The 24,831-nt window shown below is 40.1% G+C and overlaps 1 protein-coding gene across 4 annotated transcripts in view; it reads right to left on the bottom strand.

The window, feature by feature from the left end:
* The window catches only part of LOC121277398 (dmX-like protein 1), a 258,411-nt gene that overhangs the window by 114,813 nt on the left and 118,767 nt on the right, over positions 1 to 24,831 (bottom strand). For all 4 annotated transcript variants that reach the window (XM_041186812.1, XM_041186814.1, XM_041186813.1 and 1 more), the window contains exons 16-23: positions 23,584 to 23,703; positions 21,108 to 21,317; positions 16,813 to 18,528; positions 7,863 to 7,973; positions 4,647 to 4,816; positions 3,023 to 3,120; positions 2,173 to 2,338; positions 485 to 758 (exon numbers count right to left, since the gene is read on the bottom strand). In XM_041186812.1, coding sequence (XP_041042746.1) covers positions 485 to 758; positions 2,173 to 2,338; positions 3,023 to 3,120; positions 4,647 to 4,816; positions 7,863 to 7,973; positions 16,813 to 18,528; positions 21,108 to 21,317; positions 23,584 to 23,703 — 2,865 coding nt within the window. The remainder of the gene's footprint in view (positions 1 to 484; positions 759 to 2,172; positions 2,339 to 3,022; positions 3,121 to 4,646; positions 4,817 to 7,862; positions 7,974 to 16,812; positions 18,529 to 21,107; positions 21,318 to 23,583; positions 23,704 to 24,831) is intronic.

The following is a 24,831-nucleotide window of genomic DNA, read 5'->3' as shown; positions in this document are numbered from 1 at the left end:
TTATGGACAGCACCTTGGCCAACAACTTTCAAGTTTTTGTGCTTAATTGTGCATGTGTACTTGCCAGAAGTTGCTGTCAAATTTCTGCATAAATATCAATGAATCTTGCCAGCCTAATGATTATTTTCACAGCAAAAAGATGGCCTAATATTGCTAGTTTTTTTTCCTGGTCCGAGCAGCACACGAACCATTCCGTCTCAGAGCATTTTTGTATTGGAACTTTGTCACTGCAAATCATCATTAATTTTGCAATGTCAACAGTTTCAGACCAGTAGCTGCAGGACAAATGCACCATCAACCTATTATAAAAACGATAATCTCCAATTCTGTTCCCAAACTATTAATTCAATGCCTTTAAGAAAGCTAACTGACAAAATACTTTTGTTGAAGGTGAACTACTTTATTGCGGGTAGCACAAAAATAAGGAAAATATCACAATGCAAATTTAAAAACATGATTTGTTTTTAAAAACTTCATTCCTCACCTGTTGCTCCACTGGAATCATCACTTTCCCTCATCCCCTGCTCCAACAGTGTATTCAGAGAGTTGGTGTAATCTTCCAATATCCAATATGCCATACTCCGCAAAACAGGGTCAGAATTTCTAAGAGAAAGGTTAAAATCTTTGCTCTTTGCATCAAAGCCCAGGATCCTTCTGATTAGTATAGATTTATAGGTGGATGACACTTCAAACTCCGATTCATATAATCGTGCGATTACTAGAGCTAACTGAACATCATGAAGTCTTTCAAGGCAAACCTTTCAAAAAGAAAACAGAAATAGGTACTTTATCGAGTTGCAACCATTGAGTTTTGTCAAGTTCAGATAAGATGCCTTTTTTTTAGGCATCTAATTGTGAAATACTGAAGTTAGATCTCACAATAAGGTATGACTCAGCACTGCAGGGCAAATGATCTGTGCAGGTCTTTTGTTCATGTGAAAACTACTAATTATGATCTGAATAGAAAATATTGCTTCTACAATGAATACTATGGAAACAATTTTCTAACTGCAAGATTTTCAAATTGCATTTTTACATAATTGTAATAGAATGCAAGTTTTAATATTCTGTGAATTATAAAGTAATTTAGGTGATTTTCAATACCAAACAAATGGTTTTGCACACGATGTTCAGTACCTTATAAATAGGGTATGAATCATGAAATTGGATTTGATGCATAGCTATATACCAGAAAAATTTAACTTTCTGAGAACTTAGCATGTCCATCCCTGAAAAATGGTGCAAAAATGTTCAAGTTTTTAAGAGCTAAATAGGAAGGTAGATTGCATTTATAGAAACTGAATAGGGATGTAGTAATTTACTAATATATCCACGATATTAAAATTGTATGTCTCTGAAACAATTAAACTTGCAAGCCCGTTATGACAAATAAAAATAGAGTTTAAGTGCAGATGTTAAGGAATTAGACTAAGTACTCCTTACATGGGCAATGGCAAAAATCTCCATAATTTGAATTATAAATATAATATAAAAACACAAAAAATAGCCCTGGCTTTACATTTGCAACTTGTAGAATTTCGCTGTGCTCAAATTTGCTACCATAATTGCTTACGTAACAACAATTAAAGTTCAAAAATAAGTCATTAGTTGTATCGTGCTTTGGAATTTCCTAAATACACATTAGTGCAACTCCTTTTTTCTTAACTATAAAATATCTGACATTTTTCAAAAGGTTTTTGACAGTGCTTTATAAATTCTCATGGAAACATGATTTGCACATTTCTAAATATAAAAGATTACCATTTATGTTAAGATATTATAATTGTCCAGTTTACAGTTCACTTTACCAGTTGAAACACAAGCATAAAAATCAGCCAAATTTTGTACTACAAGCTACCGTACTTTTGCTTGCTATTCAATGATCTCTGGTGGGCAGTTTGTATGTATGATAAGGAATGGATCAGGCTTGGCTAAAATGTCCTTCACGGTTGAATAGCCAGCCAATGCTAAGTGTCCAGGTCCTTAGAGAAAAATGGTCACTTACATGAGGTACTAGCTCTCAAGGAACTAAACCTCAGCAAGTTATCACCTGGAGTATAAGGGAGAAAACTGAAGTGGAGGAAAGAACATTTTCTGAACTTTTGATCATCTTAACAACTTTGGCATGCTTTTTTAAAAATGAGTAATTATTGCAATATATGGTTGCTTTACCTCAACTGCATCCTTAAGGGAACCACCCAAAAGGAAGAAAGCTGCCGACTGCTCAAATCGTTGTTTACCTAACAATGCAAAAGCATTCTTCAATGCAGCTTTTCTCCACCTATCATCATGGAAATTTTTCCCAAAAAACTCTGTCATTTTTCTGTCGTGAAGAGACCTGCACATTAAAAAAAAGTTATTTTAAATTTCATGTTCCTGTTCTTTGTCCATGAGCTCAAAACACATACAAACACATTACATACCAACTGAAGCATGCTAGTAGAAACAGAAATAAATTATTTTCAGAAGCCAGTATATACATTCAATGCCAGTCATCTAACACATTTCATTCAGCAGGAAAAATAAGCAACCGGTGGAACTGGCAAAAGGGCATTTTAACAGCTTGAAGTGTCACACCTTGAGATGCTTTTATTCCTTCCCTCTTTTAATTGCCTCCCCAATCCCACTTAATCTGCTCGTAACAGCCTCCAACCATACCGCTTTGAACTGGCTCCAGCAGGTGAACAAAAACAAGTGATGCTTCATATATTCCACTGTTTTTAGGCTAAAGGTACTGCTCCAACTTGCTCTGTTGCAGCACTACTCAAGGGTCTTGTTCCTACATGTTAATGGTAAGGGATAATGCATCAATCCTTCCTATCCAGAGCATGGTGCTAATGTTGAACAAGAAATACTGATTTTATTTTTAAATGTAACTCAGCATAACTCATACATCCTTCTGCTGCAAAAACTATTCGAAAAAGCAAAACACAAAACCACATGCAATCTAGCCACATTGACAAAATTTATGGGATGGGGAAAATGCAGCTAGTACCAAGAGCAAAACATTAGAATTCCTTACCGGAACAGACCCCATAATACAGCCTTTTTCTTCATTGCAAGATAAAATATAGCTGCCTCTAAAGGATCATTGTTTCTCTGGAATGCAGCTTTGGCAACCTGTATTTTTTTTAAAAAAGAAAAAAAGAATTCGCTTACAGTTAATATAAAAAAATTACAAATGAAACACTACTTATTTCTTGGAAAAGTCTTCTAAGCCACAGAAAAAAATCAGTATTTGTGAATTCTTAGTGTTATCCAGGATAGCAAAATTAACCTTTGTGAGAAAAACAATTCTACCTAACTTTTCAACTCTTGCCCCTTTTATCTGAAACCCTCACTTTAGTGAAAAATTTGCTTGGAATTTACGACATAATATTGTAAAATTTGAAAAGTTTCAAAGGAAACAAGTCATTTTTCCTAATCTTGCCATATAATCTAAATTCATGTTTGGCATTGGTTATTTGGTCAGCCAAGAAATACCTTACAGTCACGGCTTGTTATCACGAGAACACATAGATCCACAAAAAATAATGTGTATCTGGTCTTTTAGATGCTTTCCTTTACTCTTGCTGCAGGATATTCAGTGGCTCAAGGGAGGGATGATTTGCTAGCTAAGCCCACATTTTCAACAGAATATAGCCAGGTAACAATTCAGTCCCTCAGATAAATTTTCATCAATAGGACTATTCTTTTAATTTAGTCATAGAATGGCAAAGCACACAACAAATATACCTAGAGTGGCTGCTGGAGATAGAGAAATTCAAATCATATTTCATGTGATGGTTAAATAAGGGGTGTTTTTCCCCTTCTTCTTGAAAGAGAAGAATTATATAGAGATACTACAAAAGCATTATTGCTTCATAATCAGAAAAAAAAGACTTCAATTTTTGTGTTTTTCACCACCACTGAATATCTCAAAGTGCTTTACACTCATTGAAGTACTTTTTCAAACGTAGTCTATGCTGTAATATTAGAAACAGTGAACAATTTGCATACAGCTAGTTTCCACAGTCAATGTGACAGTGACTAGATAATTAGTTTTGTGGTTCTGACTGAGGGATTACTATTGGCTAGAATAATTCCCCTGCTCTTATTTGAATAGTGCCGCCTGAGGGGAGACATAGAATCGGTTTAATGGCTCATCCAAAAGACAGTACTCTCCATCAGTGCAGGAGTCCTGCAGAAGAGCATCAGCCTGGTTTTTTGTGCTCAAGTCCTGGAGTGGGCTTGAATCCAGTACGAGACAGCTACCTGATGAGCCACGACTGACACCTAAAATGTGTATTTGGTGCTATAAGCAGGGAAATAAACCGGTGTCAAGGGGTATACATCTCTACAACCAGAGGAAAATTCCCAATGCTTTATCATGAAAAGGTGGTGCAACAAATTAAGTTTAAAAATCTGAACAATGTATTGGTCTGATACAACTGCACTGTTGATAACCTGAAACGTGATCTTGTAAAATATGGATGATCCACATTTATAGTAACTTCATTTTTTGATTCTGAAGTATCTTGAGGGTTAGTAATCCAGGGACCTGGATATATAACCAAGCAATGAATACACAAGCACAGATAAGTAACAGCAATCCTAGTTTTATTTTAAAAAATAGAAACATTCAAAAATAAATGGATGCACAGTACCTTTTCTATACATCTGCGAAGGATGTTTGTGCTGCGCACCCACCAGCCGACTCCCATGGCTCTAAGCTCTGACCAATGGGGATCTCCTCTCTGCATTGCAGGGATCATGTTTAGCAACTCCTCTTCTGCCTCTGAATGAAAGGCCCAGGCAAAATGACAAGTAGACAAACCTGTAATAAACAAACACACATGTTCACAAATCAGGCACTACATTAAAGGATACATTAGTGTAGTGATTATGGTCCCAAGTTAGTAATCCAGGGACCCGGATATGTAACCAAGCAATGTGAATTCAAATTCCAACATGGCAGTTTCTGAATTTGAACTTGGTTAAATAGAGAAAATAAATCTGGAATAAAAAGCGAGCAAGAGTAACTATCAAAAAAAAAAACCCAATTGGTTACTGTCCTTTAGGGAAGGAAACTGGCTATTCTTACCCAGTTTGACCTACATGCAACTCCATACAATATGGTTGACTCTTAGCTGCCTTCTGAATGGCCTCACAAGTCACTCATTTGTATCAAAATATTACAAAAATGTGCAAGGATAAAACCAGATGGCTTCAACTACAGGTTGCAAATTCAGACAAGATAAAGGTATACCCAGATGAGTCAACTTCGCAAGGTCCCCCTCAACGGGACATATGCTAAAGCTGTTCCACACACTAGGCAAGCAACAGTCTGACAGAGTCATACTCAGAATTGCACTTATGAGCCAATGCCTCCGGCTCACCATCCCTGGTTATTTCCTGTCCCACCAACAGCACAGACTGACCAGAGGTGGCAGCACATTGGTAAGCAGTATGGAAGGAGTGGCAGCATTGGCTCCAGATCCCATGAGGTCTCGATGGTATCAGGTCAAACATGGGCAAGGAAACCCCCTTCTGATTACCTCCTTCATCTGAATTATTAGTACACCAGAATTTTGAACACCACTTGGAAGTAGTACTGATGGTATCAATAGTGGGGGACTTCAATGCTCGTCACCCAAGAATAGCTTGGTAGTACCACCAGCGCTGAGGACTTGGTCACTGGACTGGGCCTGTAGCAGGTGGGGAGAGAACCAACACAAGGGGAAAAATACTACTTGAACTCGTCCTTAACAATCCACCAATACAAATGAATATGCCCATGATATTATTGGCATCAATAGCCACCACATAGGTCATGGTGGAAACAGGTTCCACCTTCACAGAGGATACCCTCCATCACATTGTGTGGCACCCTTCATCATGCTAAATGGTACAGATTAAGCATAGTTCCAGCAGCTCAAAGCTAAGCATCCATGAGGCGCTGTGGGCCAGCAGAATAGCATTCCACCACAATCCGTAAAATCATGTCCTGGCATATCCCTGCTTCTACCATTACCATCAAACCACGGGATCAATGCTGGTTCAATGAAGAGCGTAGGGGAGCATGCCAGAGTAGCACCAGGCATACCGGAAAATGAGGTGCCAACTTGGCGAAACTACAACACAGACCTATATACGGAAGTAGATGCTAAAGACAGAGCTAACTAATCCCACAACCAATAGATCAGATCAAAGCTCTACAGTTCTGCTACAGTCGTGAATGGTGATCGACATTAAATAACTAAAAGGAAGTTCCATGAATATCCCCATCTTGAATGATGGCAGGGCCCAGCAAACAAGAGGCAAGCTGAAGCATTTGCAATCATCTTCAACCAGATGTATTGATTTGATGGTCCATCTCGGCCTCCTCCTGAGGTCCCCAACATCACGGATGCCTGTTTCAACTAATTCGATTCACTAAATATAATACCAAGATACAACTAAAGCCACTGGATGCAGCTAAGATTACGGGACCCAAAAACATCCTGGCTATAGTGTTCAAAACTTGTACTCCAGAACTATCATCCTGGCTATAGTGTTCAAAACTTGTACTCCAGAACTATCATCCTGGCTATAGTGTTCAAAACTTGTACTCCAGAACTATCTGTGCTTGCGGCCAAGCTGTTTCAGTGCAACTGCAACAGTGGCATTGACCCGACAACATGGATAACAGCCCAGCATGTTCTGTCCACAAAAGGCAAACAAATTCAATCCATTAAAAAATCACCCCATAGGCTCCTCTCAATCATAAGAAAAGTGACGGAAGGTGTTAATCAACAATGCTACCAAGTGGCACCAACTTACCAATAACCTGTACACTAATGCTCAGTTTTGGTTCTGCCAGGGCCACTTGGCTCTAAACCTTGTAACAGCCTAGTCCAAACAAGAACAAAACAGCTGAATTCCATGCGAGAGATGAAAATGACTGCCCTTGACATTAGGACAGCATTTGTGTGGCACCAAGGAGCCTTGGTAATACTGAAGTCAATGAGAAATCAGGGAAAACTCTCAACTAGTTGCAGTCATACCTAGCACAAAGGAAGGTAGTTGTGGTTGTTGGATGGGTGTCATCTCAGCCTCAGGACATCATTGCAATTGTTTCTCAGGGCAGTGCACTATGCCCAATCATCTTCAGCTGCTTCAGCAATGATTTTCCCTCTATCATAAATGAGGGTGTTCAGTTCTATTTAAAACTCCTCAGATACTGAGGCAGTCCATACCCACATGCAGCATGACACAGACAGCATCCAGACTTGGGCTGATAGGTGGTGAGTAACATCTGTGCCACATAAATACCAGCTAGAGTCTAACCACCTACCAATGACATTCAATGGTATTACCATTGCCAAATTTCCACCAAAGATTACTACTCAACACCATTGACAAGGAATTGGGTCAAATATAATGTGGCCACAAGAGGCCAGAAACTGGGTATTGTGCAGTGAGTGACTCACCCCCTGACTCCCCAAAACCTGTTTGTCAACTTCAAGTCACAATTAATAGTATAATGGATGTTCTCCACAACCCCAACAACATTCAAGGAGCTTGACACCATCCAGAACAGAGCAATTCACTTAATCAGTGCCTCATTCAGCACCTTAAATTTTGCTCTTTCCACCACTCTACATAAGGGCTGTATAGGATTGTCTACACATCGTAAGGCATGTGTATAAGTGAAGAACAAACAAAGCACATTTTAGAAGCTGCATTGATAAAGTTTCATACAATGTACCAGATAGCAAGTTAGACAATAAATACTTTGCATATGTTAAATTTCATCTTCAGGTAATGTATATTGGAATTATAGTTTCAGTTATATCTCTAATTTGATTACAGGAGTTACTCTAACATTTTCATCGATTTACCTTGACGAAGAAGTTGTGCTCGATAGACTGGAGGTAGTGATGTCAACAGAAATGTATGGAGCCGCATGGCTAAAAGAAACCTCAATCCACATTCATCAAGGGTATCTCCGCCTAGAAAAAAGGAAATGTTTCATTTTATTTGCATATTAAGTAATTTCAATTTCCAAAGCTCTTGAACTACCACGAAAAGTCAAAGAAGGCTACCTTGCATTGCCAGTAGAACTATTCAGTCTATTGTGTTTGTAGAAACTACAAGCCTCACCAAACTAATCCTGCTGCCTCACTCTCCCATTAGATCTGCATCTTCCTTTGCTTGAAATGTTTACTCAATTTTCCTTTAAAAATTCCATTAAAGCATGCAGCAATGACTCCATGTGGCAAAGCATTCTAGCCCAAATCTTCCAATCAAGGTCAGAGCCCCTATTTCTGACCCTGATCAGACAAAAATGCACCCAATTACCTTCCTCAAATTTTTCTGCCAATCTTCTGATACAGGATACTGCAGAATTCAAACAGCGCAGGAAACCTCAGAGGCTTCATTGAAGGGAATCCACACAGAAGCCATGTCCCCTTTTTCTGGCACTAGCTGCCATATTCTGGCAACTGTTCACTAACACAACGAAAAGCTTTGGGACATTTAAATAGCTTTTCAGTGTGTTAGTGAAGGAGTGTTGTGGGGTGGGTGAGTGGGTAGACTGGGTGAGGTAAGTGGGTAAGGGTGTAGGATGGGTGAGCTAAGTGGGAAGGGGTAAGGGTGGAAGCTGGGCAGGATAACAACTGGGTAGAGTGTTGAAGTTGAGTCAAAGAAGTCGGATGGATCAGTGGGGGAGAAAGGGAGTGGGATGGCGTGAGGAGGTGGGGGCTTAGTTGTGTAGTTATCCAGGATTTGCACTAGGATTTTTCTGTTTAACATTTCCTGGGTAACTATTCAGGAAAGTAATGCGAACAGTTTGCGCTCTCTGACTCTAATTCAGAGTTGGAGACCTTTTCAAAGGGTCCCGGGGAACTGGGGAATTGCCCATCGGAAGTTCAAATATTCCGGGGCAATTTCCACAGAGTCAGCACATTGTGATTTCCAAGGGGTCCTGTAGTGCACTATGGGAGCTATGCCCAGTCTCCGATGACCTGGAGACCAGAAGGTCTGGCCTCCACGTTCTAATTCTTAATTAGTACGATTAACATAGTAGCACTGAAGCTCCTAATTGGGCAGCGTTAGAGGTTCACTATTCTGTTCAAGCGTCATTGACGACATGTTGGAGTAAATTTCATGATTTGGCACAGAGCTTCTTGGGATAGAAACACATATATTGGGAATTTTCATATGAAGGTCAGCACAATACATTCACTGACTCAGCCCTGACTCTCCAAAACCTGTTTGTCAACTTCAAGTCGCGATTAATAGTATAATGGATGTTCTCCACAACTCCAACAACATTCAAGGAGCTTGACACCATCCAGAACAGAGCAATTCACTTAATCAGTGCCTCATTCAGCACTGCTAATTGACGGAAAATTGGGCTGATAGGTGGTAACACTTGCGCCACATAAACGTCAGCTAGAGTCTAACCACCTACCAATGACATTCAATGGTAATACCACCTTTTAAATAAAAACAGAATTACCTGGAAAAACTCAGCAGGTCTGGCAGCATCGGCGGAGAAGAAAAGAGTTGACGTTTCGAGTCCTCATGACCCTTCGACAGAACTTGAGTGAGTCCAAGAAAGAGGTGAAATATAAGCTGGTTTAAGGTGTGTGGGGGTGGGGGGGGGGGTGGTGGAAGAGAGAGAGAGAGAGAGAGAGAGAGAGAAGTGGAGGGGGTTGGTGTGGTTGTAGGGACAAACAAGCAGTGATAGAAGCAGATTATCAAAAGATGTCACAAACAACAGAACAAAAGAACACATAGGTGTTAAAAGTTGGTGATATTATCTAAACGAATGTGCCAATTAAGAATGGATGGTAGGGCACTCAAGGTATAGCTCTAGTGGGGGTGGGGGGAGCATAAAAGATTTAAAAATATTTAAAAATAATGGAAATAGGTGGGAAAAGAAAAATCTATATAATTTATTGGAAAAAACAAAAGGAAGGGGGAAACAGAAAGAGGGTGGGGATTGAGGAGGGAGCTCAAGACCTAAAGTTGTTGAATTCAATATTCAGTCCGGAAGGCTGTAAAGTGCCTAGTCGGAAGATGAGGTGTTGTTCCTCCGGTTTGCGTTGGGCTTCACTGGAACAATGCAGCAAGCCAAGGACAGACAGGTGGGCAAGAGAGCAGGGTGGAGTGTTAAAATGGCAAGCGACAGGGAGGTTTGGGTCATTCTTGCTGACAGACCGCAGTCTGTCCTTGGCTTGCTGCATTGTTCCAGTGAAGCTCAACGCAAACTGGAGGAACAACACCTCATCTTCCGACTAGGCACTTTACAGCCTTCCGGACTGAATATTAAATTCAACAACTTTAGGTCTTGAGCTCCCTCCTCAATCCCCACCCTCTTTGTGTTTCCCCCTTCCTTTTGTTTTTTTCCAATAAATTATATAGATTTTTCTTCTCCCACCTATTTCCATTATTTTTAAATATTTTTAAATCTTTTATGCTCCCCCCACCCCTACTAGAGCTATACCTTGAGTGCCCTATCATCCATTCTTAATTGGCACATTCGTTTAGATAATATCACCAACTTTTAACACCTATGTGTTCTTTTGTTCTGTTGTTTGTGACATCTTTTGATGATCTGCTTCTATCACTGCTTGTTTATCCCTACAACCACACCTACCCCCTCCACTTCTCTCTCTCTCTCTTCCCCCCCCACCACCACACACCTTAAACCAGCTTATATTTCACCTCTTTCTTGGACTCACTCAAGTTCTGTCGAAGGGTCATGAGGACTCGAAACGTCAACTCTTTTCTTCTTCGCCGATGCTGCCAGACCTGCTGAGTTTTTCCAGGTAATTCTGTTTTTGTTTTGGATTTCCAGCATCCTCAGTTTTTTTGTTTTTACCACCTTTTAAATAGTTCAGTTTGAATTTGTTTGCTGAGTAAGACACTTAAAAAGTCAAAAGCAGTTGAGTACAGGAAAGCAGCTGTGTCTGAAAATTGCTGTTCTTCTTAATAACCTAATGACTTTAAAATGTGCCAAAATTTCTAGAAAACCTAAAGCCTTAGAGATAAGTTTCGAACTCAACAGTAAGAGCTGAACATGGCTTCTTTATCTTGAGATTTGTTAGTCAAAACCCTGTCTTTGAATTAGACTTAGGTTTGCTTATACCTTGACCTATTACATATCTACAGCATAGGAAAGCCTATATTTCATGAAGATATCTTGCTCAGGATCATTAGTAACAATTCTTCTTAATTTCTTTAGTATCCATGGGAATAGGTTAGCATGCTTATGTGAATTGCTTTCAACAGTTTGTATTATTGATAAGACCGTGTAACCTTTTTTGTTTAGCTGTAATCTGTATTTAAAATGGTGTCATTTACTCACAATGGAATGTAACTCCTGGGACCCAGGAAATAAGAGATGGACGTTTGTCTCAAGGCTACATAGTTACAGAGGTGGGGTGACACCAGGTGACCCTTACCCTTAGCCAATGTAAAAGGTTAATTTGGACCATCTCCTAATAAGGGAAGAGGAACAATCAGAATCGAGGATAAAAGTTGAAAACTCAGTCTTCTTTGGCACAGCTCCACCGTTGCTTCTGTGGTGTTATTCTTCTGCTACACAGCTGAACATTATTTCAGAGAAGGAAGGAGAAAGACATTGTGTGTGCTGTCAGCATTCAAGGAACCTTAGGGCCTTGCAGGATAGAGAAACTTAAACGTTGTCTTCACAGCTTTTGTTAAGTATATAAAGCAACTCGCTTAATAAATTCTACTTGATTTATAAATACTGCTTGTTTGTACCGTGTTAGGTCACGTACATCTGATGAACTCATTGTTATAAATTAAGAATTCAGAACCTGGATAGATCAATTAAGAGGACTCAATATCTTGAAAACTCTCAAATTCTTAGGAGAAATACGCTTATACTATTTTCTTGTTTTGATCCTCACTCAATCCAAAATAGTTTAACTGAGTAACACTTTGCAATATGTTTTAAATCCAAATGGTTTAGTCTACAGTAATATATATTACAATATTTCAAAAGGTTTTCATCACCATTTAAATATCTTACCTTATAGGTCAGTTTACACAGAAAGCAAAGTACTCATACAAGTTCACTTCAGATTTCAATCTCATATTTTGATAAATCCTTGCATTTCTTTTGGTTTCTCTCATTTTCCAATATTCATAACAATAGTCAAAGCTCTCTGTTTATACAAGCCCCCAATGCAATGGAACAAAGAATATCCATTTTTTTTTTCAGAAAATGCTGGAAAAACTCAGGTCCAGCAGCACCTGTGGAGAGAGAAACAAAGTTAATGTTTCAAGTAGGTACGACCCTCCTTCTTCCTCTGAAGAGTCATATGGACTCGAAACGTTAACTCTGTTTCTTGCCACAGATACTGTTCGACCTGCTGAGTTTTTCCAGCATTTTCTGTTTTTGTTTCAGATTTCCAGCATCTGCAGTATTTTGCTTTTATCCATTCTTTTCAGTTCCCTTGTACAACATTTTCTCCATGCCTCTTAAAACGACTAGCAGTCAGTTAGTCCTTCACTGATTGACCTCACTATTTCCTCACAGTTATTACTCAAACTACCTAAAAGGAGTTCAATTTTCTCCTTCCTGACATTATGACTTTTATTCCCTCAACTCAAAACTCAAATCATGTAAGACTTGAAAATCTGGGAAGGGACTACAAATGTACCTCTTGCACTCCTACGTAGGATTGGAGAAAAAGTTAGTCATCTGCCAGACCATCCACTCTCACTTTACTTTCCAATCACTTGGCCTCAAGCCTTGATGTTATTTTTATTGACAAATGGTCAAATACTCCTCTAACTTTTCTGCTCTTGTACCTTTCAAATTACAAATATGCCTTCTTACAGCTTTTCATAAAGCTTTTCCTACATTTCCATGGTGATAACAAAATGCACTTCAACTCATTCTTTACTCATAACTCAAAACCGCAGAAATTTTCTATTTCATTACTTATTCCATTGAACAACCTTCAGGCTTTTAAAACCTAAGCTTGGCATCATCCAATTCAAGTTGGGATGATGTGTGGCTTTGAGGGGAACTTGCAGGTGATGGCATTCCTATGCTTCTGCTGCCCTTGACCTTCCAGGTGGTAGAGGTCACAGGTTTGGAAGGAGTTGCCAATTAAGTCTTCATCAGTTGCTGCAGTGCACCTTGTAGAGGGCACACACTGTTGCACTGTGTGTTGGTAGCTAAAGGAATTAATTTTTTAAGAAGGTGGATGGGATGTCAATCAAGCACATTGCTTTGTCCTAGATGGTGTTGAGTTTGAGTGTTACTATAGCTGCATGCATCCAGGCATGTGGAGAGTATTCCATCACAGTCCTGAATTGTAGGCGGTGGACAGGCTTTTGGGAGTCAGGAGGCAAGTTGCCCAATGCGAAATCCTAGCCTCTGACATGCTTATGTAGCCAGAGTATTTATATGGCTAGTCCAGTTAAGTTTCTGGTCAACGACAGCTATCAGAATGTTGATTCATACGTACATGCATACATACGAATTATGAGGAGTAGGCCACTCAGCCTCTTGAGCCTGTTCCGCCAGTCAATAAGATCAAGGCTGATCTGATTGTAACCTCAACCTCACATTCCTGCCTACCCCTAATAACCTTTCACCCCCTTGTTAATCAAGAATCTACCTAGTTCTGACTTAAAAATATTCAAAGAATATTCTGGGATGATTCAATGATGATAATTATTATGAATATCAATAGGAGATGGTTAGATTCTCTGCTGTTGGAGATGGTCATTGCTTGGCACTCGATGATATAAATGTTACGTCACTTATCAGCCTGAGCCTGAAGGTTGCACAGATCTTGCATGTGGACTGCTTCAGTAACAGCACTTTGGGTTTACCTACACCATATGGACTGCAACGGTTTAAGAAGGCAGCTCACCACCACCTTCTCAAGGGCAACTAGGGATGGGCAATCAATGCTGGCCCAGCCAGCGAAGCCCACATCCTGTGAATGAATTTAAAAAAAGTATCCGAGGAGTCACAAATAGTACTGAACACTGTGCAATCATCAGCGGACAAACTCTCCCCTGGCTTTATGATGGAGGAAGATCATTGACAAAGCACCTGAAGATGGATGGACCTAGGGCACTACACTGAGAAACTCCTGCAGTGATGTTCTGGGACTGAAATGTTAAGCCACCAACAAGCAAAACTTCTTTTGTTCTAGGTATGACACCAACCAGTGGAGACTTTTCCGCTGGTTCCTATCAACTTCAATTTTGCTAGAGTTCCTTGATGCCATACTTGGTCTAATTCTGCCTTAATGCCTCACCTCTTGAATTCAGCTCTCATGCTCATGTTTGGACCAAAATTGTAATGAGGTCTGGAGCTGAGTGGCCTTGGTGGAACCCAGACTGAACAGTGGTGAGAAGCTTACTGCTGTCAGCGCCATGTTCCATCACTTTGCTGATCATTGAGAGGAGATGGATGGGATGGGAAGAGAAGGTAACTGGCTGGATTGGATTTGTCCTGCTTTTTGTGAACTGGACATAGCTGGGCAAATTTCCACATTGAAGGATAGATGCCTGTGTTGCAAGTGTACTGGAAAAACTTGCCTTGGTTTTGGAGCATAAGTTTTCAGCACTGCTGCTGGGTTGTTGGCAGGGCCCACAGCCTTTGCTTTCAGCTGTTTTTTGATATCACGTGGAGTGAATCGAGTTGGCTGAAGACTGGCATCCGTGATGCTGGGGATCTCGGGTGGAGGCTGAGAAGTATCATCATCTCAGCACTTCTGGCTGAAGATGGGTGCAAGTGCAAATGCCTTGTCTTTTGTACTCATATACTGGGCTCCCCTCATCAGTGAGGATGGTTATGAAGCCGACTATCCCAGTTAGTTGTTTATTTGTTCACCAACATTCATGACTTTTTTTTAATCATTCTTTCATGGGATGTGTGCATCGTTAGCAAAGCTAATATTTATTTCTCATATCTAATTTCCTTGAGGTGGTGGTAGCGAGCCGCCTTCTTGAACTGCTGCAGTCCATATGGCACAGGTACCCTCACGGTGCTGTTATGAGAGACTTCTGGAGTTTGAACCAATGACAGTGAGGAACGGCGATATAACTCCAAGTCAGGATGGTGTGGGCTTTGGAAGGCAATTTGGTGGTGTTCCCATGTCTGCTGCCTTTGTCCTTCCAGGTAGCAGAGGTGGCGGATTTGGAAGATGCTGTTGATGGAGCATAGGTAAGTTGCTGTTGTCAAACTGCTGCAGTACATCTGGCATTTGGTACATAACTGCTGCCATTGTGCATCAGTGGTGGAGAGAGTGAATGTTTAGGTTGATGGATGTGGTGCCAATCAAGCAGGCTGCTTCATCCTGGATGATGTCAAGCTCCTTGAGTGTTGCTGGAGCAAGTGGTGAGTATTCCATCATACTCTTGACTTCTGCCTTGTGGACAGTGGACAGGCTTTGGGGAGTCAGCAAGTGAGTTACACATCGCAGAATTCCCAGCCTCTGACCTACTCTTGCAGTCACAGTATTATATGGCTGGTATAGTTAAGTTTCTGGTCAATGGTAACCCCCAGGATGTTGATAGTGGGGGATTCAATGATAGTAATGGCATTGAATGTCAAAAGGAGTTGGTTAGATTCTCTTTTGTTGGAGATGGTCATTGTCTGGCATTAGTGTGGTGCGACTGCCAAATGCCACTTATCAGCCCAAGAAAGTTGGTCCAAGTTTTGCAGCATACACGCATGGACTGCTTCAGTAGCTGAGGAGTTGCGAATGGTACTGAATGTCATGCAATCATCAGAAAACATCTCCACTTCTGACCTTCTGATGGAGGGAAGATTGTTGGTGAAGCAGCTGAAGATGGTTCAGCCTAGGGCTCTATCCTGATGAACTACAACAATGTCCTGGTTGTGGCAGGACTGCAGAGCTTTGACCTTATCCACTGTTTGTGTGATTGCTTAGCTCTGATTATCTCATGCTGCTTCTGCTGTTTAGTATACATGTAGTCCTGCTATAATTGACATATTTTAAAATAATCTAAGAAATGTTGAAAACTTTTGCATAGTAAATTGCCTGTTGTTGTCCATGGTCAGCTGACGAATAAAAGGGTTTTTTTTTAAATAAACAAGATTGCAGAACTGGGACAGAAATTTCAGAGCCTTAGTCAATGGATCTACTTAATGACCAGAGCCAATAACATTTTTCCTGTGCCAAGACATATTAAAATTGAATGAGAAATATAGTGGTAACTTATGAGAAATACTGACAAAATTATGAACTAAAATGTCAACAGTCCATTCAGATTTGTAGACAGGAAGTGCATACCCTACATAGATTTTTATAATACAGACATGCAAGTTAAAGGGATTTATTTCACCTTGATTTATCAAAATTTGCATTTTTACATCTTCTTTCCAATTACAGAAAGTAGGTTACTGTCACTTAGCTATCATGGTGACCCGTGATTGGTTCAGGTTGCTCATTTTAACTTGAAGTTTATATTTTTGCAGCAAATACAGATCATGACTGAATGTCTTGCATCTATAATTTGACCAATACTAAAACATAGATGCTGATTTTTCTTTTCCGTGTTATGACAACAGGAAAATTGTGGCTCAGTCTGAACTACAAAAGAGACGATAATATACTATGATTCTGTGATATATTTACCAAAAAGCTCGCCTTGGGCACATAAAGCACATCACAATAAAAAAGTACTTGCATATCTTCAAAGAGTCTCAAAATTAATGTATTAAAAGAATGTACATTGACATATACAAATTATTGGTACTGCTGCTCACAAAAGGTTTTAAATTAAAAATTAAGCTTTAATTGAAGCAAAACACTTTACCTTGGGTTCGCTCTCTGCTTTCTCCGATGTCAGTGCTGATAGTTGCCATGGTATCTGCGAGTGCCATTAAAAACATTTGCTCCATACTGGTAAGACCAGGCAGACTGGAATGAAGCAAATGACTAGATAGTACTCGAGCATGCTCAGGACCAAAATAGGTAAGACTGTACTGAGAAAGATCAATAACCTTCGGCTTGTCTTCATCAACATTGAAGCTATCAAGGTCATCTGTACCAACCCTGGACATGGCAAATAATTCATCATAGTTGCTTCCTGTTGAATGCCTTTCGTTTTTCTTGCTGATATTAGCTCGTTTGCTCGGTTTTTCAAAAGTGGTGTGAGAAATATCTTCATCAGCAGCTAAAAGTGCACATAGAGGAAGAGGAGGGATAGAGTCTATTTCTGTATAGTCAGGATTTTCACTTTTATTTGGGGTTAAGGGATCTCTTGCCGTGCTGCCGCTTGCACTAATTGTTAGAGATCTGAGTCGTCGCTCGTGGCTAGTTTCAGTATCGCTGACGGTGATTACTTCTCCTGCAATACATTTGACTAAATGAGACAGGATGGCTTTGGATCGTCTGATTTTACCCAAGTCCATTAACTCCAAAAGCTGCAAAGGATGGTATTGAGGCAGAGTGGGAGATAAATCATGAGATGCTTCAAAAAGGCCAGAGTCCTCCATTTCAATATTCCAATGAAATGGAAATTTTTTGCCACCAAATTTCTGAGCAAGCCCAGTCACTGACCTTGCTAGGGTTTTTCTGTACAAGTAAGGGTTGGAACCATTTGCACTGCCGTATTTTGCTAGACTAACTATTGAAGGAGTACTACCGCTTTCAGCGTCATTAATCACTGGATCCAATTTGTCAGGAGGTTGCCATTGTGAATAAACATGCATTTCACAATCCATCCCCACCACTAGGATACCATCACGCACCCAAGAAAGTGAAACTGGCAATGACAATGATCCATCCACTGAAGAAACCAAATCCACACTTCTGAGAAGCACCCACCTAGATTGAGAAACTTCTTTGGCACTATCCCATAAAGACAGAGAGAAAACTGCTGGTGCTTCTTTCTTTGTTTGGTTTTGTATAATTCCAGAAACCTGTCCATACATTACAAGTTTAGATCCAATTCCTATAGTTAAGATATGAGATCCATCCTCCTTGGAGACCCAATCTAAGTGAACCAGAGGTTTTGCATCAAAAGTCATTTGATGATCATCGGTCAGATATGACTCATGTTTATTATAAACCACTAAGTTACTATCTATACTAATTCTTGGATCCAACATGGCACCGGTGTGACTTGAGTCATTCAAGTGGATTGTCTGTTCGTGAACCCATTGTGAGCCTCCAGTTGATTCGCATTCAAATATACCCACATGCATGGTGAAGTGTTTACTGGAATGTCCATTAACTGGTATTGTCCGTTTGTAAGCCACTGCTAGCCGGCTTGTGTACGAACAGCTTACATCCACCGGCCTTCCTGGTACACTAACAGCACTACTGTTCTGAAGTCCTTCTTCAATCAGTAAAGGCCATTCTTCCCAAGAATAGGCAAGATTACTCTCCATACCATCCCCAGCTGCTGAAGATACCAAACGAGCTGACACTTTACATCTCCAGAATCGGACTTTTCCATCTGAGCAAGAAGTTGCCAGAAGATATGGAGCAAGGCATGCTGGATGAACTGACGACGAACTCAGGTGCCCTGCAGTGAGTGGAATGAAAGATTAATGGAAATAATAATAAAGACAACAAGAGTACACTTGTTTTTGTTCAGTAACAATACTACAGCAGTTAACCAACTTACAACATTCAAAATCAGATCAGAACACACCTTTGCAATGAAAGTAAGACACTGATATATTTTCAGTTACCTTCTGCAAGCAAATTTGTGTGACAGCGGCTTAGGGTATCTTTACTTTATGGCTGTCAGATAAATTACAGAGGACAATGAAGACCCTTACACTAAGTGCATCAGGGTGCGAAACTGAGCCTTATAGACCAGCAAAGTCCCAGACATATTGCCTAGCTTGTGATGAAATAGTTTGCCTCAAGTTGAGCAACAACCGGATCCTTACAATTGGCCTTAGTGTTGCTGACAAAGAAGGGTTATGGGGAGGGGAAGGAACATAGAAGCAGGAGCTCACCATTTAGTCCCTCAAGGCTATTTCATCATTCAGTGGGATCACAGCTGATCTGTGACCTAACTCAATATACGCATCTTTGCCTACATCCCTGAATACCTTTGCATATGGTCGTGTTTCCTAACTTTACTCCCAAAAAGTTTGGCTCTAGTTTTTAGGCAATGTCATCTAGTCCTGAACTCACCAGCTAACTTAAATAATTTCTCTCTACTAATCCTATCTATTTTCTTCGGAGAAGAATACAGTTAACGTTTCGAGTCCGTATGACTCTTCACCAGAACTATGGAAAAATAGAAAAGAGGTGAAATATAAGCTGGTTTGGGGGGGTTGGTGGGACAGGTAGAGCTGGATAGAGGGTCAGTGAGGTGGAGATTGTGTTAAGTACTCTCTAAACTGACAAGTATATCCCTTTCAAAAACTTGTTGTGGTCAAACGGAGGGGGAAAAAAAAGGAGCCATTCGACCCCTCCCACCTGACCGTAATAAACGACATAGCATATGGACAATTTATTTTGACCCAAGATGGCCACCAAGGGTCAGGTGATCTTCTGTGATCTCTGCACAAATGATTACCTCATGTCTGAGGATGACCATGAGTGGGATGCCCTCCCTTGAATAGACATTCACAACGTGAAACCACTTGTCAATGTGCACCCCCTAGTGATTGGATATTTACCGAAAATCAAAATCAATTGCTCTCCCTGACACAGTGTTTGCAGGCTCGACTCCTGACAAAGAAAGGTGCAGAGAAACCAATTATCAGAGGCAGTTGTGAATAGCCACCATTAAAACCCCATTGTGTAGCAGTGGCTTCTAACTTTGAAGCAGTTATGTTGCCAAGGAGGTATTGATCAAGGGAGGGTCTCATGACTGAAACCAACCTCAGCTCACAAAGCCAATTACTCCAAGAACCAGGGAGAGACAGGCATCCATTCTTAATTAGCACATTCGTTTAGATAATATCACCACCTCCAACACCTCTTTGTTCTTCTGCCTGTGACATCTTTTGATTATCTGCTCCTATCACTGCTTGCTTGTCGCTACAACCACCCCCCACCCCCCACCCTACTTCTCTCCCCCCACCTTAAACCAGCTTATATTTCACCCCTCTCCTAATATTCACTCAGTTCTGTTGAAGAGCCATGAAGACTCGAAACGTCAACTCTTTTTTTTCTCCGCCGATGCTGCCAGACCTGCTGAGTTTTTCCAGGTAATTTTGTTCTCGTTTTAGAGACAGGGCAAAGTCTGCAAACCAACAAGACAAGGAGGACCATCCTCCAGCAAGAACAGAACCCTGCCTAACAGTCAGTCCAGCCAGGCTGAGAGAGAAATGGGCTAGCTTGTTTTCACCTGCAAAGCTTTGCCTCTACAAACTTGGCCAAGACTTTGTTTGGAGATCCAGAGGCTTCCATCTTTCATTCATCCAAAGAATCGCGAGAGAACCCATCCAGGCCTGACACGAATGCATTTTTAAAAAGGACTGAAATTTGGATACATGATTTACTTCTTGCATTTTCTCTTGCTAGTAACCTAAACATATGCTTTGCCTCCAGGATCCATCTTTACTTCCACCTCTCTCCGCCCGTAATAAGCCACAGCGTAACGTAGGAGATGTGGCTGCCAATTTGCACACAGCATGGTCCACAAACAGCAACATGATAATGGCTAGATTATTCATATTTACATGTTGTTTGAAGAATAAATATTTGCTAGCACACCACGGGAGAACACCTTGCCCTTCTTCGATTTGTTGCTATGGAATCTTTTATATGCACTAGACAGGGCAAATGGAGTTTCAGGAAAATAACCTGAAATATTAATCTAGCTTCCTTTTTCAGGCATTAATTAGGCTTCGCTGGACCTTCATTTTTTTTCTGTTACTATTTTAGGTTTTCACATTTGTGTTTTTTCTTACATGTATAATGTGGAAGCACAAATTTACCCAGCACTCCATAAACAAATAAAACTTCAACCTTAATACAAATCTATTTCTAGTTGCATTTACTTTGAAAAATAGGGACACGCACTGTTGAAATATAAAACTGCTTTTCTAAACCCATACAATAAATTTTGGCAGTGGTATTTCAAGCATGCAGCTTAAAGTCACTCACAGTGACTTCATTTAATCATTAAACACCAACCTGCAGAGGGAGTAGCTCTAATAATTTCAACGCCCTCTGGCAGAGCCAATTCTTGGCTGTAAACTCTTTTTGAGACGAGCGCTAATCTACTGGCACTCTGTAAATTTGCTTTACAAGCCTGGTATTTTTTGAAGAACGGAGATTGCAATTTTTCAGAGGAGAAGCCATTCTGTTGCTCTGGCGGAGACACAGAAATTTCAGCAGCATTATCTAAAAAATAAAAATTCGTTTATTAGTAGAGTTCAACTTGCAAATCGACATAAACATACAGTACAATTTGGTGCACAATTTATAGCACTGTCAAAAAAATGAGAGCTATATTGTACCTGCTACCATAACATGAAACATACTAGTTCCTAAGGAAAAGATTTAATGATTAGGGTAGAGTCCATAATAGACCAAAGGTCTGAGACGGAAGTGGGATTGGTGTGTTAAATAGTCTTTTGCCAATCTACTTTTCATGTTCATTTCACAGCACCTCAACATTGAACACAACATTCTGGAGCACCATGTACAGCATCATCCAATGGTAGGAGTTGTGTACTCCAATAATATTTATTCAGCTTATGAAACAGCTGCATTTTGTTGGTCCAGAGCAAAAACTGCAAAGGATTTGGTGGTGGCAGTGTGTATGATGGGAGGAATGAGCTAGTACTTTAGCCTCTGTTGGAACACAAGGTGGTCTCTACCTTTGGTATCAACATATTTTTTCTTCTACCAGGTTCCTTGCGCTTGCTCTGACTGTCAGTTTTGTGTATTGTTTTTCATTCTTTCATGGGGTTTGTTGCCTATTCCTAATTGCCCTCGAGAAGGTGGTGGTGAGTCACCTTCTTGAGCAGTTAGATATGCATATATATATATCTTTGCATCTGTATGCAGCCAAGTGCATGTGCTCATGATTGACCCCTCTTTTCCTCTATTCATTTTTAAACTAGTTCTTCAATAACAGCGTAGTGTGACAAATTCACCTGAAAGGTTGAATTGCCTGTTGTCTACTGCTTCATCTGCTGGGTGTTTCCAGCATATTCTGGAAAACAGCAGATTCCAGACCATTAAATAAAAAAAACTAACACAAGATGTATTAGTTTCAACTGTTTTGTGCTGCTATTTGAATAATTTATAATTGCAGATGAGGATAGATGGCAGCGGCGTGGTGGTTATGTCATTCAACCAGTAACCCAGAGGCTCAGCCTAATGCTCTGGGGACACAAGTTCAAATTCCAAGGCGGCAGCTGGTATAATTTAATTTCAATTAATAAATATGGTATTGAAAGCTAGTCTCAGTAATGGTGTCCTTGGCGGCTATCATTGATTGTTCTAAACATCCATCTGGTTCACTGATGTTCTTTAAGGAAGGAAATCTGCCATCTCTAACTGATCTGGCCAACATGTGACTCCAGAGCCATCACAGGGTGGTTGACTCTAAATGGCCAAGCAAGCGACTCACTTCAAGGTGATTGGGGATGGATAACAAATGCTGGCCTTGCCAGTGACGTCCATATCCCAGGAAAGAATAAAAAAAGACGAAAGCAAGACACAACCAACCTAATGTAGGTGGTATGCATCTTTATGAATAAATTGAATGGTCTAAGCAACAAGTTAATTTAAGAATATAATTTTGCTGCATGTGAGACCTGTAAAACAGAAAGTGATTCAAAAGGCAAGTTCTATTGGAAATAATTTAATTATGAGAATCTAGAACCATGCATCACTGTTTAAAAATAAGGGATTGGCCTTTTAAGACAGAAGAAGTGAGGAGAATTTTTTTCTCAGAGGGTTGAGTGTCTTTGGAACTCTCTTCTCAAAAGATGGTGGAAGCAGAGTCTTTGAATATTTTCAAGGCAGAGGTGGATAGATTCTTGATAAGCGGGTGAAAGGTTATAGGGGGCAGGCAGGAATGTGGAGAAATACGATCAACCATTATCTTACTGAATGGTGGAACAAGCTCGAGGGGCAAAGCGGCCTACTCCTGTTCCTAATCTATACGTTCATATGAATTATTGAAATTATTTGTCTATGGGCCATTCCTATAGGTTCACTGATTTAAATTTGATTTCTTCTTAAACAAATCAACATTGTCACATCTCTTATGAAAAGTTCCGTGATAATTAATGTAAAACTGTTGGAAAGTGAGGAGGTTATAATAGTGACTTTAAAAATAAAGTAGATCCAAAATTAGCACAGCAGCCCTGCATCTTTGGTGCATTATTAGGTTTCCTCCCAGGTTCTACTGAAGCTAAGTTAGTAAAATGTTTGAAGCAATGAACCAATCCTTTAAATCATCTAGAGCCATCCAAATTTTATCACTTCCAACAAAATTTGCCACAATTGGAGGCTATTGATCAACATGCAATTACATGGTTCTAATGACTTCCTGTGCAAATTCAAATATGCTTGGGTTAGTCAGACCACATACACTTGCCAATTATATTCAATTTCTATATTAAATACAATCTAACATATAAATGACACCTACCAACAGAGATCTGATCGGATTTCAAGTGTAAATGCCACATATGCAGCACTGAGTGGTTGTTCTGCTTATGCTCAATTACCACCAAAAAGAATTTTTCTGAAAACCCATCTTGTAGTTCTTCTGTAAATTAATGAAACTCAGTTGAACAGTGCTTCATACATATTGAACATTACTGAGACAATAATGTCTTAGCAGGTGTGAAAGAAACATTTCAATTATCAATATCTTTCTAAAACAAACCAAATACACTGCGGGCTACAATTGTTAATTCAATGTCTTAAAATTCAAACTATCCAATAATTTGATTTATGCAAGCAAAATAAAGCAGCAGTGACGGTATTTGTGCTTGAAAAAAAACACAGTAGACAACCAAATTAAGAGTTGAAGAATTGAGAGCATATTACAGTGTGATGTTCTATTCTGTGGTTATTAACAGTTAAACCATAAAATGATGCAAGGTGCTGCAGCTCAAATGCTCATTTAAATGTGGACATGAGAAGTAAAAGGAAATATCAAAATCAGGACATAAGGACCCTAAATGGGGACTGTCCATTTTGGTCCAACTACCTTTCACCCTCAATATTCCATTTCACCTGGTTTTGTGGAATTTCCTGATCTCCAACAGTAAAGCCAATCTTGAGCCCGCTGACTCAGAATCCAGCTGCCTGCAGCAGTAGTATACTGGGAACAACCTTAGCTGATTCAGAATGGACCTTCATCATTGGGGAGGGGGTAAAGAGGATGTACGACCTTGGTGTGTGTGAGGGGTGGGCACTCTGATGGACACCCAAAAGGAGACACCCCACTTCCTGCTCGACAGCAGCCTGCACAGTGAAAGCAATCAGGCCGCCTGCCTTGCCTCTGCCTTCCTCTGCCGCACGTAAAATAGGGGTGGAGGCAGAATAAGGCCTTTAAGTGGCCTCTTAAGGGACTCAATAAGCCCAAAAGCAAGCAGGTTGCCTGACACCTTCCCTGCCCAATATAATATGGAAGATAGGACGCATGTGAGCTGAAAGGTGATAGAAAGACCACCCGCTTTATTTTACGAGCTCATCACATCTTCAAATATGCCACAAGCCATAAAATCCAGCCCTACATGCGCAAATGCATAGGGAGCAACATAATGCTATAGCTATATAGTATGGATTTGATTTAGTTTATAATATGCCACTAAGAACTATTAAATTAAATAGTTTTCAACAATTATTGTTACCTTAACAAACTTTCCTGAACTTTAATGAAGCTAGC

Source organism: Carcharodon carcharias, chromosome 4, assembly GCF_017639515.1.
Source record: "Carcharodon carcharias isolate sCarCar2 chromosome 4, sCarCar2.pri, whole genome shotgun sequence".
NCBI lineage: Eukaryota > Metazoa > Chordata > Chondrichthyes > Lamniformes > Lamnidae > Carcharodon > Carcharodon carcharias.
Note: the sequence above shows the minus strand (reverse complement) of the source record. Positions and strands in the feature narration are given on the sequence as shown.